Raw genomic sequence first — 14616 nt, 5'->3', positions numbered from 1 at the left:
GTGGTATGCCCAAACGAGATTCGGCCAGAGTGAGGCAAATAAAGGCAGTTGGGTACCGCATACGTACAATACACAGAACGCAAGTAGCGTGATGGAAATGAGAGTCAAAGTCAGACTCCGTGTCGCTAATCGTGCAACCTATGCTCTGAGAAGGACTTTGGCTCTAGGAAAATAATCTATCTATGTCCGGGTAAATTCTTGATTGCTTTCTAACTCTTATTCCGTTACCCTCACTTTAAATGCAAAGGTGTGTTCGTAGAACATTTGCCTAATTATTCTGTTGATTTTTTCTATACATCAAGACTGTGCCCTCGCAATATACGCAGCGGAGCCAAAACTGAAAAATGCAAATAAGTCCTAAACATATAGAGTTTGAGCGTAAGTACCTCAATGGACTCGGTCCTAACATTCAGCACCATTCACAACTTCGGCCACGAGCTCCATCACAATCACCAACGATTCGCAAACGAGTATCGCTTTCAAAGTGAAAACCACAGCCCCAAAGCTTTACTGCGTCCGTCCTAATGCCTCGATCGTCAAACCGAAATCGAGCATGGATGTGTCTATCATATTTCAGGGGCTTCCAAAGGAGCCTGCGATTGGCACCAAGTGCAAAGACAAATTCTTGATCGTTTCTGTCCCATGCTCTGATGATCTCGATCCAAAATCCGTTTCTACCATATGGCCAGAGCTTCAATCCGAGGCAGGGTCTACCACCGATGTGAAAGTCAAGGTGGTTTTCAACTACAGTAGTTTGACCAATACTATCCACGAAGAATCTTCACAGCAATCTAAATCAGACGACAGGGACGCTGCTGTTCTGGCGGCAGCTCCATTGGCTAATGGCCACAGTGGTGCGGATGAAAAACCCGTCTCCGAGAAGAATGCGGTGAACTCCGACAATGTGCTACAAGAGACCATGCCTGCGGCCCCATCTACCGCCACCAATAAAGAAGCTGCTGCTGCCGCTGCTCCAGCTAAGCAGGAACCTGCCACTTCTACTTCTGCTTCCTCTTCCAATGTGTACGTTGTGGCGGCGCTCTTAGTTGTTCTGGCCGTCTTGTACGCAAAATTTCTGATGTGAGGCCTTTTTCCTGTGCTTTGGCCGATTGATTTGCCTGGGGTTTGCAGCAATTGAGACAATCCTGCGTTTATAGTTGTTTGGTCAGCTTCGGTATTGGAGCGCTGTAGAATAACGCAACGATATTACTCTGCTGAGCATTTCGAGGCTGTGTATGTGTTTGTAATCAATTCTGTGTTTTCTAGGGCAAAATAAAATTAGTAAATTTTGATTGTCCAAAGGATGAGCTTTCGACATCCGAACATCGCATCGGGGGCATCCTTTATGCAAGCTCCCGACCTGAACTCCAGCGTCATCAGCATTCAAAGTACAGAGGATAGTTCGTCGGTGTATAATCCCTCCTTTCGTACGGAACACGATGCCGACTCGGGAGAGGATAGCGATCCAGAGATCGTCATAACAAACAGCCCTTTTGAAGCGAACGATCGAAAGCGCAGAGCTTCAGAATCCATCACAGACACAGAAGAGAGTGACGATGACCTTATAATCTTGGGGTCTGATGGCGAGACACAGGAAGAAAAGAAAACCACATCCGATCTGTTACAAGACGCCGCTAGTCGCCAAAATAGCGTAAAGAGTCTAACAGATGTGACTTGTCCCATCTGTTTTGATGAGATCGAGCAATGTGTTGTGAGTCCATGCGGCCACTTTTACTGTTCCAACTGTGTATACAGAGCTTTGGCTAGTTCCAAGGTCCGAAACGGCTCTCGGGGATGTTGCGCACTTTGCCGGAAGGTTGTCCAATATAAAGATCTTGTTTGGCTTAAAGTGCGAATATTAAAAGATTCGCGCTGATTTAATTTATTCATCATGGCTGTCACTAACTCCTCCAAAAGTTGGCGACTATCCGATGACAACGAGCCCTGTTTCCTAGCAGGATTCCAACATTCGGCGCCCTATACTACGATTAAAAAGGGAAAGTTCAAGGGGTTAATTGACAGCAGGCCGCTGCGCTGTCGATACCATTCTGTTGATCGCAATTTTTGTGTTTGTGGGTCTCTACCATTAGTCTCTAGTCCGCTGCGCAAATGCTCTCCATCTTTTCCCGAGAACGTTTTCGGGCAGATAGAAAGCGTAAGCTTACGCCCATCCTCCTCCTCGAGCTCTTCGAGTTCTTCCAGCTCCTTCCCATCACTGACACTTTCGTATTTCACCAAAGTTGGGCGCCCTAGACAGTGGAGTTACAAAAAGTCTCACATAGGGAAGGAGAATGAAATCAGCGAGAAAAATATCTCCTATACGGACCACAAGGCTTCGAGTCTGTCAAAAACGACGTCCGGCAAATCACAAACTAAGAACATATCTGAGCTCATGGATTCACTCAACACTGACACATCCACCGCTCTGGACGGATCACCAATTGGCGAAGGGAATATCATCAAGTTTGTTTCGGGATCAGACAACATGTTCAACAAAAAGCTGATGAGTTTGCTCCATAAAGATAAGGAGATGATCCACGAAGGCCTCGAAAGGAATAGCCACAGCTCTGCGCCAAGCACACCCAATCTTCCTAAACAGCCAAACACTTATTCGAATATATCGTTTCAAACCGAAACTAAGGAGGGCGGTCTTGACAAACTTCGTTGTCGTCCTTGTGGAAAGAAGAACAAAATACTCTTGAACTAGCATCGTAATACGTTGCCACTATTCTCAAGCCACCTACGTATGTAATGCATGAAGTATGTTTTACATGTTACATAAACCGTTATAGCGGAGATCTAATGATTCAGCATACCGAACTTTTCAGTTGCGACGAATCATTTGGCAAATCGTTATTAATTTAGGAATACTCACTACATGCGTCCAAATCCGATCGATTTTCTAGATTTAATGAGCATAATTTTGGACTGTCTTGCAGAATTGCAACCGGTGCTCTTTCAACTGCATTTCACGCATGTTCTTCCACGGGATCCGAAAAGGAATATGATGACCATGAGCTGTCTTTGGTATCTGTGCCGTCAATGATTTCCGAGTTCAATGATCTGCAAGAGTTGTTTGTTACGGTCTCAGTGTAAGAGTCTCGGTGTAGAGGGAAGATATCAATAACATAAGGATATCCACTAGGATTGCAGTGAGCAAAATCTTCGTATCGTAAAGACCAGTTGCGCAGAATCTTCCAAGGAGTTCGAGCATTTAATTGTTGAAAAGAATCCAGTTGTAGGAAAAGAAAACTTTCATCAAACATAAGGGTAGACGCCTGGAAAACTGAAATGCCATGTGCCAAACAGATCAACCCTTGCAAAACTGAACTGGGTGAAACTTTAATTGGAGATATTTGCGCTTCATAGAACCCGTCACGTCTGACGAGTTGGGTTTTCCGCTTTTTCTTCCGTTTAGAATTGTAAGCCATGATGCACCAAGCTTCCCTCTTACCAAACTTCTTTGCAGGTTCTCCACTAGCCTCAACTCTGAAAAGCCAACTCCATTTGAAATCCAAAGCTTGATCATTAAAGGACCAATGAAAAGCTCCAGGATCTCAGCAAGATGGACTCGAACGAACAACAGAAGACCTCGCGAATCAGATTTGCCTCTTCTGGTTAGAGGATCACCAACGTAATCAGCTACTTGTCTATCCTTGAAGAGCTTGCATGCTGCTGGAAAGAGCGGAAGTCGAAAGTAGTCCACTGTCCCATAAAATAATAGTCTGCAAATCACACAATATGCCCTTCATTGAGAAACATTACCAGAGTTTCATGAAGAGGTTGAACATGAGTCAATGTTTTTGTTGACGTTGGATATGCTAGCTCAAAATCACCTGACTAAAGTCGTGAACTCTGCGTGAACTCTGCGAGGTACTATCGTCATTTCACTTTTTGATCTTGCTCGATCGGTCGTGCAGCTACACAAAAAGCTTAGACAGGTTTCGATTTCATCGTTTCTCTTCTATGTACCCCGGAAACACGCACGCCACCTATAACAACCAGTACCAACGTCCTTCGCATCCTCCTCCTTCGCGTCCTGTGGGCCCTCCTCCTTCACGTATGTACCAGCCCCCAGCGGGCGCACCCCCAACTCGGCAGTATGAGCGCCCGGCTGCTCCTCCTCCATATTGGGGAGATCAACAAACGCAGACGTATCAAGGAACCGGTGGTATTTCCTACCAGCAGCCCGCCCAGCAACCCCCAATGCCAAACTTCAACATGCAAAATCAACAAATCAATGGCACGAATAATGTGCAGCAGTTCCAGTACTCATCTTGCACTGGTCGCAAAAAAGCGCTGTTGATCGGAATCAATTACATTGGCACAAGAAACGCATTAAGAGGGTGCATTAATGATGCGCACAATATGTTCAATTTCTTGACCCGGGCTCAGGGATACAAGGCTGAGGATATAGTAATGCTAACAGACGATCAACGAGAGCTTGTTAGAGTTCCAACAAAGGCTAATATGATCCGTGCTATGCAATGGCTCGTGAAAGATGCACGGCCAGGCGATTCTTTATTCTTCCATTATTCGGGTCACGGAGGACAAGAAGAAGACCAGGATGGAGACGAGGAAGACGGATTTGACGATTGTATCTATCCTGTGGACTTCCAGCAAGCGGGATCTTTGATTGACGATGTGATGCATGACATCCTGGTGAAACCGTTGCCAGCAGGCTGCAGGCTCACATGTATTTTCGATTCGTGTCACTCGGGCACTGCTCTGGACCTGCCTTTCTGTTACAGAGCCCAAGATGGTGGCATCAAGGAGTATAATGTTTGGAAGGAAAGTTCAGGCGATGCCCTGAGTCTCGTGACAGGCTATCTCACTGGAAATCCTGGCTTGATGATGAGCTCTGTCGGCAACGTTTTCAAGCGTGTCAAAGCTAGATCCGGATCACGTGCTGAGCAGATTAAACAGGCCAAGATGTCACCTGCCGATGTTATCATGTTCTCTGGTTGCAAAGACTCACAAACCTCTGCGGATGCCAACGAAGCTGGCTCTTTCACAGGTGCTTTGAGTTATGCCTTTATCAAGGTTTTGAGCGAGAACCCTATACAGAGCTATCTCACGCTGTTGCAAAATATCAGGGCAGTGCTTGCACAAAAGTACACCCAAAAACCACAGCTATCTTCATCCCACCAGATCGATCCTAACGTTCGGTTTATTATGTAAAAAATAAAAGCTAATAAATAAAAACTGATTATCCTTTTTGCAGGCACAGTTGTGGGATATGAAGTCGCTCGATCTTTCCGTCTATTTGGTCACTAACAACGAGATGGTTCCCCCTGGGGTCTCGTTCCTGGAGCAAGTTCAAAAGGCCATCGACAATGGAGTCACCTGTGTTCAATTGAGAGAGAAGGAACTAAACACTCGGGAGTTCATTGACCGAGCTAGAGAGGTCAAGAAGTTGACCGACAAAGCAGGCATTCCGCTCATTATTAACGATCGTGTCGACATTGCGCTTGCTGTTGGTGCTCATCTGCACGTAGGTCAAGAGGACATGGAAGTTTCTGTTGCCAGAAAATTGCTGGGCCCAGACAAGATCATCGGTGTTTCGGCTAGCAAGCCTGAAGAGATCGAAAAGGCGCTTGAGGATGGTGCGGACTACGTTGGAGTTGGAATCTGCTTTGACACACAGACAAAAGTGACAAAGAAGCTGCCAATGGGCCCAATGGGATCACAAAGGCTGCTGAAGATAATAAAAGACTCAGGCAAGCCTATGAAAATATGTCTAATAGGAGGTATCAACCATACTAATATCCAGAGGGTGAGGGCTCAAGCTTCAATACCGGGGCGTGCTATTGATGGCGTTGCTGTGGTGTCTTGCATCATGGCGGCCCCAGACGCTGCGGCTGCTACGAAGGAGTTGGTCAGACTATGGAACGAGCCACCCATTTTCTGGGATCAGATGGATTCAGATTCAGATTTCAATATGAGCGGGGCCATAGCTAACGTTCTGTCCACTCATCCGCTTGTGCACCATATCACAAACGACGTGGTGAAGAACTTTTCTGCAAATGTCACCCTTGCTGTTGGTGCTGCTCCCCTTATGAGCGAGTGCTCCGAAGAGTTTGACGACCTGGCTCAGTATCCAGATAATTCACTTTTACTCAACACTGGAACACCCAATGAAGAGCAAACCAAGATGTACATAAGTGCCTTGAAGGCATATAATACGTACGGCAAGCCGGTTGTGTACGACCCCGTCGGAGCAGGAGCCTCGAATACTCGAAGACAAAGCGTTAAAAAACTGTTGCTCGAGGCATACATGACTGTCATCAAAGGAAACCAGGGCGAGATCTTTACTGCTGCTGGCGAGGAGAAGTCTATGAGGGGGGTCGACAGCGAGTCTGAAGAGGCCCTTGATTCGGTCGTGGCGGCAGCTAAAAAATTGGCTTTGCAAAGCAGATCTGTGGTGGTCGTCTCAGGAAAGACAGACGTTGTTGTCGATGGAATCTTGCACGGCAGAAGAGACATTACAGGGGGCGTGGCTGTTGCATTCATCCAGGGCGGCCATGAAATAATGAGCCGTGTTACGGGCACAGGTTGCTCTCTGGGGTCCACCATTGCTGCATTTGTCGCAGCCAATAGAAGCAACCCATTTCTAGCGACTGTGGTTGCCTGTTCTATCTACAAGCGTGCTGGAGAAAAAGCTGGTGCCCAGGCAAAGGGACCAGGAACGTTCCAGACATTGTTTATGGACAAGCTAAATGAATGCGTGAAAACCCAGGATTTTGAAAATCCAAAGATTATTCTAACATAATTAAACGAAATTTTTTGTTTTCCTTATTTCAGTTGCCAACGCGTAGAATGTCCGACGAAGTACAGAACGGCAACACGGCTGTTGAGGTTGCTTATCCTAGCACTGTTACCGAGGTCCATGGATTGCTATCACGACTGGCTGTTAGTAACAAGGATATTGAAAAGAAGAAGATTTTAAAGATACTGCAACAGTTGGCAAGGGAGAGACAGAACTATGAAGAGAAATTGATTGAACTTGAAAAGAGTTGGGCCCAAAACAAGGAGTCGGTTGATACTGATCTTTTAAAGGTTCAGGTGATGGCGTTCAACCTTTTGAGCAAGGACCTTGATTTGCCGTTGGAAGTACAGACCAAATTACTGGGTGAGTTAGAGGTCGACTCCTCAAATGATCATGCTACTCATATTAATGTACCTACAGATTTCAATGAGAAAGCTCAGTTTTTCGGTTTGGACCCCCATAAGACGGTTCCTGATCCTGAAATACATTCTACAGGCAGCACTTTAGGAGAATCCCTTGTCAGACAGAAGTTAGAGTCAAGAATACTTGAGCTGGAAAGCTTGCCCGCTAATATTGGTCTATATGATGCTGCGTTTATTCAGAACGATTTGGAAAAATCGGCGGCCGACATTTTGGATAACGTCGATGAACTCAAGATTCGGGCATTAAACGAGTTGAAGGCTTTGAAGCTTCTACCTGAACAAAAACAGCTGCGTCGCAAATTGATCCAAGATAGTTTAACAAGTGTGGTGCATCAGAAAAACAAATATGTCTCTGACAGCTTCCGCGCGTTGAAGCGCTCTTTTTCAATCAGAGACAAGCAAAAGATTGAGCAAACATCGAGACTTGCAGAGAAGCTGCAGGAGCAACAACGTCGTGAGAGGGAAGAGCTGGAACACGACTACCAAACTCACAAGGTTAACGAACTTGCCGCTATCTTTGAGGGGGTTCGAGACGAACTTGAAGAGAAACGGAATGCAAGACATTCTCTCGCTAAGGCTTTGCAGCATTTCCATTCGCAAGTGGAAAAGGATGAAAGCAAGAAGCTTGAGCGAATTGCCAAGCAGAGACTGGCAGCTTTGCGGTCGAACGATGAGGAAGCTTATATGCAGCTCCTCACCAAGACCAAGGACACAAGATTACACCATCTCATTCAGCAAACGAACAATTTCCTGGACTCCCTTGCCAATGCTGTTAAGGTTCAGCAAGACGAAGCCCGTGCTATAAGCTTGCAGGACCGCGCAGAGGAAGGCTTAGAGCCATTGCAGGAAGACACCGAGGAAGATGCTGATGCACGTCGTGAAAAGATCGACTACTATGAGGTGGCCCACAGAGTGAAGGAGAAAATAGAAAAACAGCCCTCGTTGCTTGTGGGTGGTACCTTGAAGGAGTATCAGTTGAAAGGGCTCGAGTGGATGGTCTCGCTTTACAACAACAACCTCAATGGAATTCTGGCTGACGAGATGGGGTTGGGAAAAACTATCCAGTCTATTTCGCTGATAACCTATCTGATAGAATCTAAGAAAGAACGAGGAAAATTTCTAGTGATCGTTCCGCTTTCCACAATTACCAATTGGACGCTGGAGTTTGAAAGATGGGCTCCGAGTGTCAAAACCATTGTCTATAAAGGAACGCAGCACCAGCGTAAACAGCTCCAGTACGAAGTTAGAAGTGGAAATTTCTCTGTTTTGCTAACTACCTACGAATATGTGATCAGGGACCGACCGCTGTTGTGCAAATTCAAATGGGCTCATATGATTATTGACGAGGGTCATCGTATGAAGAACGCAAGCTCTAAGCTTTCATTGACGTTGACTCAGTACTACCACACAAGGAACAGACTGATTTTGACGGGTACACCTCTGCAGAATAACTTGCCTGAGCTCTGGGCACTGTTGAACTTTGTGCTTCCAAAAGTTTTCAATTCTGTCAAATCGTTCGATGAGTGGTTCAACACCCCATTTGCAAACACAGGCCATCAAGACAAGTTAGAGTTATCTGAAGAAGAAAGCTTGCTTATTATCAGAAGACTGCACAAAGTTCTGCGTCCATTCCTACTTAGAAGACTCAAGAAAGATGTTGAAAAAGACCTTCCAGATAAAGTCGAGAGAGTTGTCAAGTGCAAGCTTTCCGGCCTTCAATCCTGTCTGTACAAGCAGATGTTGAACCACAATGCACTATTTGTTGGGGTAGGTACACAAGGAGCCACGAAGACAGGATTGAGGGGATTGAACAACAAAATCATGCAACTCAGAAAAGTTTGCAACCACCCATATGTTTTTGAGGAAGTTGAGGATATTGTCAACCCTTCTAGGCTCACCACGGATCTGATCTGGAGAAGTTCGGGAAAGTTTGAGCTGCTTGACCGAGTTTTGCCCAAGTTTAAGGCTTCTGGCCACAAGGTCCTTATTTTCTTCCAGATGACACAAGTCATGGATATAATGGAGGACTATCTAAGGTTCAGGGACATGAAGTACATGCGTTTGGATGGTTCCACGAAGGCAGACGACCGCCAAGATATGCTCAAAGATTTCAATGCCCCAGATTCCGAATATTTCTGCTTCCTTCTGTCTACCAGGGCTGGAGGTCTGGGATTAAATTTGCAGACTGCAGATACGGTCATAATCTTTGATACGGACTGGAATCCTCATCAAGATTTACAAGCCCAAGATAGAGCACATCGTATAGGTCAGAAGAATGAGGTGCGTATTTTGAGATTGATCACTGAGGACTCCGTGGAAGAGGTGATTCTTGAAAGGGCACATCAGAAGTTGGACATAGACGGCAAAGTTATTCAGGCTGGTAAGTTTGATAACAAATCGAGCGCCGAAGAACAGGAGGCATTTCTAAAGAGGCTCTTGGAGGCGGAGAAAATGAAAGCCGAGGAGGCGGAAAACGACGATCTGGACGACGAAGAGCTCAATGAGATCCTTGCAAGAAACGAAGATGAGAAGAGACTATTTGCTGAAATTGACCAGGCCAGACTTCGAGACGATCAAAAATTAGATGGTCCTAGATTGATGTCCTACGAGGAGCTTCCGCCCGTGTTCAAAGAGGATATAAGCCTACATCTCGAGAAGGATAAGCCTGATGCTGGGAACAAGAGAGAACGCAAACAGGTTGTGTATGACGATGGCCTCACAGAGGAGCAGTGGCTGGACGCCATGGATGCTGAGGACGATACTGTGGAAGCAGCAGCACTCCGTAAACGAGAGTCCATGCGTCAGCGTCGTGCAAAGCGTTCTGCTGGAACGTATGAAGAGGAGGGTGAAACTCCACGGAAGAGACGCAGCACGAAATCGGCAACTCCAATGAGTGAAGAGAGCTTCGTCGAAGACGATGACAATGACGTGGACGAAGAGCCGTTTGTGGAGTTGTGCGAGGAACTGTTGCAAAAACTGGTGAATGCTACCGACGAAAATGGCCGCTCAAGGTCGGAGCTTTTCATGACTGTTCCGTCCAAAAAATTGTACCCTGACTACTATCAAATCGTGAAGAAAGCGGTCGCGATCAAGGATCTTCAAAAGGGTCTGAAAAAAGGCTCCATTGTGGATTACCAACAGTTCAAGGAAGAGCTTCAACAGATGTTTGAAAACGCCAAACTCTACAACGAAGATGGGTCACTGGTGTACAATGACGCTATTGAGCTAGAGAAAATAGCCAAGGAGGAATTAGCCAAAATAGACGCGGAGCTGGGCGAGGAATAGCGATGTAATTATACAAATTATACAATCTTTAATTTGGGTTCGAGTTTGAAGTAAAGCAGATACGGGATAACCATCCCGGCCGCTAAGCCAACAATTTTCTCTGGAAGCGTGTGGTAAAAGATTGCTGTGATCGTGAAGAGCAAAAGCCAGGCCGACATGTAGACGCTACAGCAAAAAAGTAAACCGTTGAGCAAGAGCTCAGAAGCGTCAGGTCGATACGTCTTAGAAACGTTTTCTAGCTCCAAAATTAGACAGAGACCGAAACAGCTCAAAATTAGAGAGTGCCCGCTGAATTTCGTTCCTCCAACCCACTTACCATTTAGGATGTGGCATTGTCGATAGTTAAGACCTGCTTTTTGCAAACAATGGCCACCTGTCAGTTGAAGTATCCTATCAAACACAGGGTCTCCGAAAAACCACACGATTAGAACAGAGAGCCAGACGTAGATCACTGCTAATTTAAATGCCTGACGCGACAGGACCGTCCGAATAGACAACTCCGGGCGACTGGTAAGAGGTAGCACCGTTTCGGTTCTCTTGGTACTTATCACATAGTACGTGGACAGTGAAAAACATAGGAAAAACCCTTCAAATGAGTGGCCCGCAAAGACTCTATTCAGAGGGCCCTTTGAGTTCAGTAAGAATGATTCTTTGGAAACCTTCACATCCAACAAATCTAGCACACTGTTCACTAAGGTGCCCCATATCAGAATTGTGGGATACAACAGAAAAAATTGACCCCTGTATTTGTATATATTAGCGAGATTCATTTGAAAACAAACCATATAAATTTGCTGAGTATATTATATATTTGATTTTTCATACCACGCTTGCAATCACCTCAAGAAACTTCTCATCAAGATCATTAAAAGATAATCCAGACAATAGAAGCTCAATCTGCTTGGACGCGCTGCTTACTTCGGGATCAACGTAGGTGACCATCGCTTTGGTGACCCGGTACAAGTCGCAGATCAGAACTATCTCTAATTTATCCTTGACGTTGACGCTTATCTTGGTGAAATCTAGATCGTGATCTAAACCTGATGGAGACTCAAGTTTTTCTTGCAATTTGAGGAAAATAGCCTTTTTGAGCTGTAGTTGTACAAGGTAGCGGCGCACATGGCCTGCGAATCGAATCATATCGTCATTCAAATGCTCGTAAGCAATGGTATTAAGTGGAACATACTTGGGGACGGTCGTCTTGAAGATCTCCCAGAGGTCATTTTTTGGATTTTTGCGCAAGATCACATAGTGGGGGGTTGTGTATTTGAAGGAATATGGGTCAAATATATCGAACCGTATCCCCAAGAAGCGGTCAGAGTCGCCTGCTTGTGGATCATTGACCGGAAAAGCAGTGAGTCCACCTAACCGATACGCGTTCTCCAAACAAATTGCAGGAGCCAGTCTTTCGCGTAATTCTTCATATTCGTCATTGCTACGTTTCATCGCATTTTCACGTTTTTGGCGTTTAGCATCATTCCTGCGATGCTTATCTATCTCAACTTGTCGTATTCCTTCGGTCATCAAGTTTTGTATTAGCTCATCAAAATATTGGTGGTGTGCCAGTTCTTCGTCAATTTTCGTCACATCGTCCTCCACTTCCTCATCTAGAGCCGCTATTTCATCGTCCAGTTTCTTTTCTGTCTGCTTCAGATCTGCAATTTCGCGCACCAATTCTTCTTTCCGCGCAAGAAGATCCTCTACAGTAGACATGCAAATATAAATAATTTGTAGATAATAAAATAATTTCTTGACAAAAATGATAAATAAATAAAAATTTGATGGATGTACACATTCATTACAAACGCATGAAAGAGGCACTCAAAGTAGCTGAAACAGCATTGAGTGTACAAGAAGTACCAGTTGGGTGCATTATGGTGTATAAAGATATGATCATCGCTCGATCGTTTAATCAAACAAACCTTACCCTGAACGGTACTAAACACGCAGAGTTCGAAGCATACGATCAAATACGCGCATTATACCCCAATACATACAGAGATATTTTCAGAAACACAATTTTATATGTGACTGTGGAACCATGCATTATGTGTGCTTCCTTGCTGCGACAGCTTGAAATTCAACTGGTAGTATTTGGATGTCCGAACGAACGGTTTGGAGGGAATGGGTCCATCTTTACTGTGAACAAAGATACCTCACACTTGGAGAGACCTTACAAAGCCATTCCAGGTGTCCTCAGCAGAGAAGCAGTCACCCTTCTGCGTAAGTTTTATCTTCTGGAAAACAGCAAAAGCCCGACATCCAAAGACAAAAAACACAGACGTCTTGAACTCAATGACTTTCCATCAATCGATTATTCGCGATATCTTGATCGAGACGAGTTCCAAAGAACGTTTGGGCAGGAGTTCGGCTTTGTATTTGACAACAATCTGTTTCTCGAATTCGATGAAAATGGAAACGTGGTGAATGAGCCAAAAAATAAACGGATCAAGACGTAGTTGGCTCATTCATTTTGCTCAAGCTTTGTTCTAGAACCTCATTGTTTTTCACCACATCGTTATGGGAGAAGAACTCATCATCCTCGCTCAACTTGTTTTCAAACTCTGCCCTGTTTTTCGGGTCTGTCTGTTCTAGTTGCAAATTTTGCCAGTCATGGAGCAGGTCTGCATAGTATTGTAGATATGAATCGCTTAATAATTTGAGAGACTCGTTAATTTCTTCAGTTTTGATCTTTTCAAACAGCTGATACTCATCAAGGATATCCCTTTCAAACTTTTCGAACACTTCAAATGCATTCTTTTTCTCCTTCTCAAGCACTTCAATTCTCGCTTGAAGCTTCTCGATTCTCTCGTTGGTTAGATTCCCGTGAGCATGTGATCCCATACCAGTCATGGACTCGAATTTTCTAGTCAAAAATGTTATGGCGCCCTCAGTTGAAGAAGTGACTGAGCCCCCGCTCATCAGATACTCTTTCTCCTGCTTGGCCTTTTCCAGATAATTGGACAACATTTCATAATCGAGCGCCTTCGCTTCTTTAAGCTTGACCAGGGTTTTGAGCTGCGTGATGTAGTGCTCGAGATCTCGCAAGGATGTAAGGTAATTGTACTCGATATCGTGATTCAGATAATATGCTCGCTCAGAAACCTTCTGAAGATTTTTGCCAAACTTTGAGAACTGCTCTGCAATCTGTTTTGTGGGCAGGTCTTTGCCGGCATCTGTGCTTTTGCCTTCAAAATCGTTGCTGAAAAGAATATTAAGTTTTGAAAATTCTTGTGAGAAGCGGGCAAAATCATCTGAAATATCCTGCTGTCTTGCCAACACTTTCGAGTAAATGTGGTCAATTTTCACAAGGTTATCCTGTAGTCTTGTGGATTTTTCCTGTATTTCCTGAAACTCTTGCTTGTGCTGTGACTCGTAGGAAGGTTTTTTGAAGCTATTCATGATATAGTCTGTGACTGTTTCTATATTTTGAGATGCTGAATTGCTTGGATCAATAGAGCCTGACGATATCTTGAGGTTGGATTTGTAAGTATGCCAGTAATCAGAATCCTCCAAGAAAACATGGAACGCATGTGACCTTTTGAGGTAAGGATGCTTGCAAACACGTGTGAGAAAAGTGTGAAGTGAGACAGCCCGCTTCGCTGTAAACTCTTCAGTGAACCTTCCACCTTTGATATACTCCAAGCGCTGTTTGTTTGGTAGAGGAGGAATGACGAGGGAGGGGAAGTCGTTTGCTAGGCAGTCGTAGAGGAAACTGAAGTCAGAGTAACGTCTGCGTAATTTGTATTCCTTTTGTTTGAAGGACGGACAATTCGTTCGTATCTCAACTAAATATGAGGTGTATGGGTTCTGGCCGTCGTACTCTGTCATTGGGCTAGAAACTCGAGTCTCAATATAATAGTCCTGCGAAATCTCATTTTTATCCATTGTATCATGAGCAACGATACTTTCTTGGCCATTGACTAGATCAGGAGTTTCAGGATGCGGCAAGGATGAACCAACAAGCAATCCCGATCCGCTATCCTCTGCGTCGCCATGGTCCTCCTGTGCACTGTCAGCTTCCATAGGAGTGACAACACGCGAGGTTTCCTCATCGACCGTGGGAAACAACTTGCTAGGATCTGACTCGTTTGTCGGATCGTCCCGGTCCCATTGGACAGAGGTGAATTGATCAGACAT

The 14616-nt window shown here is 45.0% G+C and overlaps 9 protein-coding genes across 9 annotated transcripts; 6 read left to right on the top strand and 3 right to left on the bottom strand.

Annotated features, from left to right (window-relative positions):
* Positions 1-344: 344 nt before the first annotated feature.
* On the top strand, positions 345-1084 carry KL911_000728 (uncharacterized protein; the record flags this gene model as incomplete). The annotated part of the gene is made up of 2 exons (XM_043201014.1): positions 345-484; positions 553-1084. 2 exons carry the CDS (start codon positions 345-347, stop codon positions 1082-1084), a joined length of 672 nt encoding a protein of 223 aa, XP_043056292.1.
* A 219-nt stretch (positions 1085-1303) lies between these two features.
* KL911_000727 (uncharacterized protein) lies at positions 1304-1876 on the top strand (the record flags this gene model as incomplete). The annotated part of the gene is made up of 1 exon (XM_043201013.1): positions 1304-1876. One exon carries the CDS (start codon positions 1304-1306, stop codon positions 1874-1876), a length of 573 nt encoding a protein of 190 aa, XP_043056291.1.
* A 15-nt stretch (positions 1877-1891) lies between these two features.
* On the top strand, positions 1892-2707 carry KL911_000726 (uncharacterized protein; the record flags this gene model as incomplete). The annotated part of the gene is made up of 1 exon (XM_043201012.1): positions 1892-2707. One exon carries the CDS (start codon positions 1892-1894, stop codon positions 2705-2707), a length of 816 nt encoding a protein of 271 aa, XP_043056290.1.
* A 262-nt stretch (positions 2708-2969) lies between these two features.
* On the bottom strand, positions 2970-3752 carry KL911_000725 (uncharacterized protein; the record flags this gene model as incomplete). Its single annotated transcript, XM_043201011.1, has 2 exons — positions 2970-3556; positions 3707-3752. The coding sequence occupies 2 exons, from the start codon at positions 3750-3752 to the stop codon at positions 2970-2972; spliced, it is 633 nt and encodes a 210-aa protein (XP_043056289.1).
* A 214-nt stretch (positions 3753-3966) lies between these two features.
* Positions 3967-5181, top strand: KL911_000724 (uncharacterized protein; the record flags this gene model as incomplete). Its single annotated transcript, XM_043201010.1, has 1 exon — positions 3967-5181. One exon carries the CDS (start codon positions 3967-3969, stop codon positions 5179-5181), a length of 1215 nt encoding a protein of 404 aa, XP_043056288.1.
* Positions 5182-5239: 58 nt separating this feature from the next.
* Positions 5240-6772, top strand: KL911_000723 (uncharacterized protein; the record flags this gene model as incomplete). Its single annotated transcript, XM_043201009.1, has 1 exon — positions 5240-6772. The coding sequence occupies one exon, from the start codon at positions 5240-5242 to the stop codon at positions 6770-6772; it is 1533 nt and encodes a 510-aa protein (XP_043056287.1).
* A 47-nt stretch (positions 6773-6819) lies between these two features.
* Positions 6820-10476, top strand: KL911_000722 (uncharacterized protein; the record flags this gene model as incomplete). Its single annotated transcript, XM_043201008.1, has 1 exon — positions 6820-10476. The coding sequence occupies one exon, from the start codon at positions 6820-6822 to the stop codon at positions 10474-10476; it is 3657 nt and encodes a 1218-aa protein (XP_043056286.1).
* An 819-nt stretch (positions 10477-11295) lies between these two features.
* On the bottom strand, positions 11296-12189 carry KL911_000721 (uncharacterized protein; the record flags this gene model as incomplete). Its single annotated transcript, XM_043201007.1, has 1 exon — positions 11296-12189. One exon carries the CDS (start codon positions 12187-12189, stop codon positions 11296-11298), a length of 894 nt encoding a protein of 297 aa, XP_043056285.1.
* A 735-nt stretch (positions 12190-12924) lies between these two features.
* Positions 12925-14616, bottom strand: KL911_000720 (uncharacterized protein; the record flags this gene model as incomplete). Its single annotated transcript, XM_043201006.1, has 1 exon — positions 12925-14616. The coding sequence occupies one exon, from the start codon at positions 14614-14616 to the stop codon at positions 12925-12927; it is 1692 nt and encodes a 563-aa protein (XP_043056284.1).

The sequence above is a fragment of the Ogataea haglerorum genome, assembly GCF_019207285.1.
Source record: "Ogataea haglerorum isolate 81-453-3 chromosome Unknown 81-453-3_NODE_2_length_903871_cov_94.662503, whole genome shotgun sequence".
Lineage (NCBI taxonomy): Eukaryota > Fungi > Ascomycota > Pichiomycetes > Pichiales > Pichiaceae > Ogataea > Ogataea haglerorum.
Note: the sequence above shows the minus strand (reverse complement) of the source record. Positions and strands in the feature narration are given on the sequence as shown.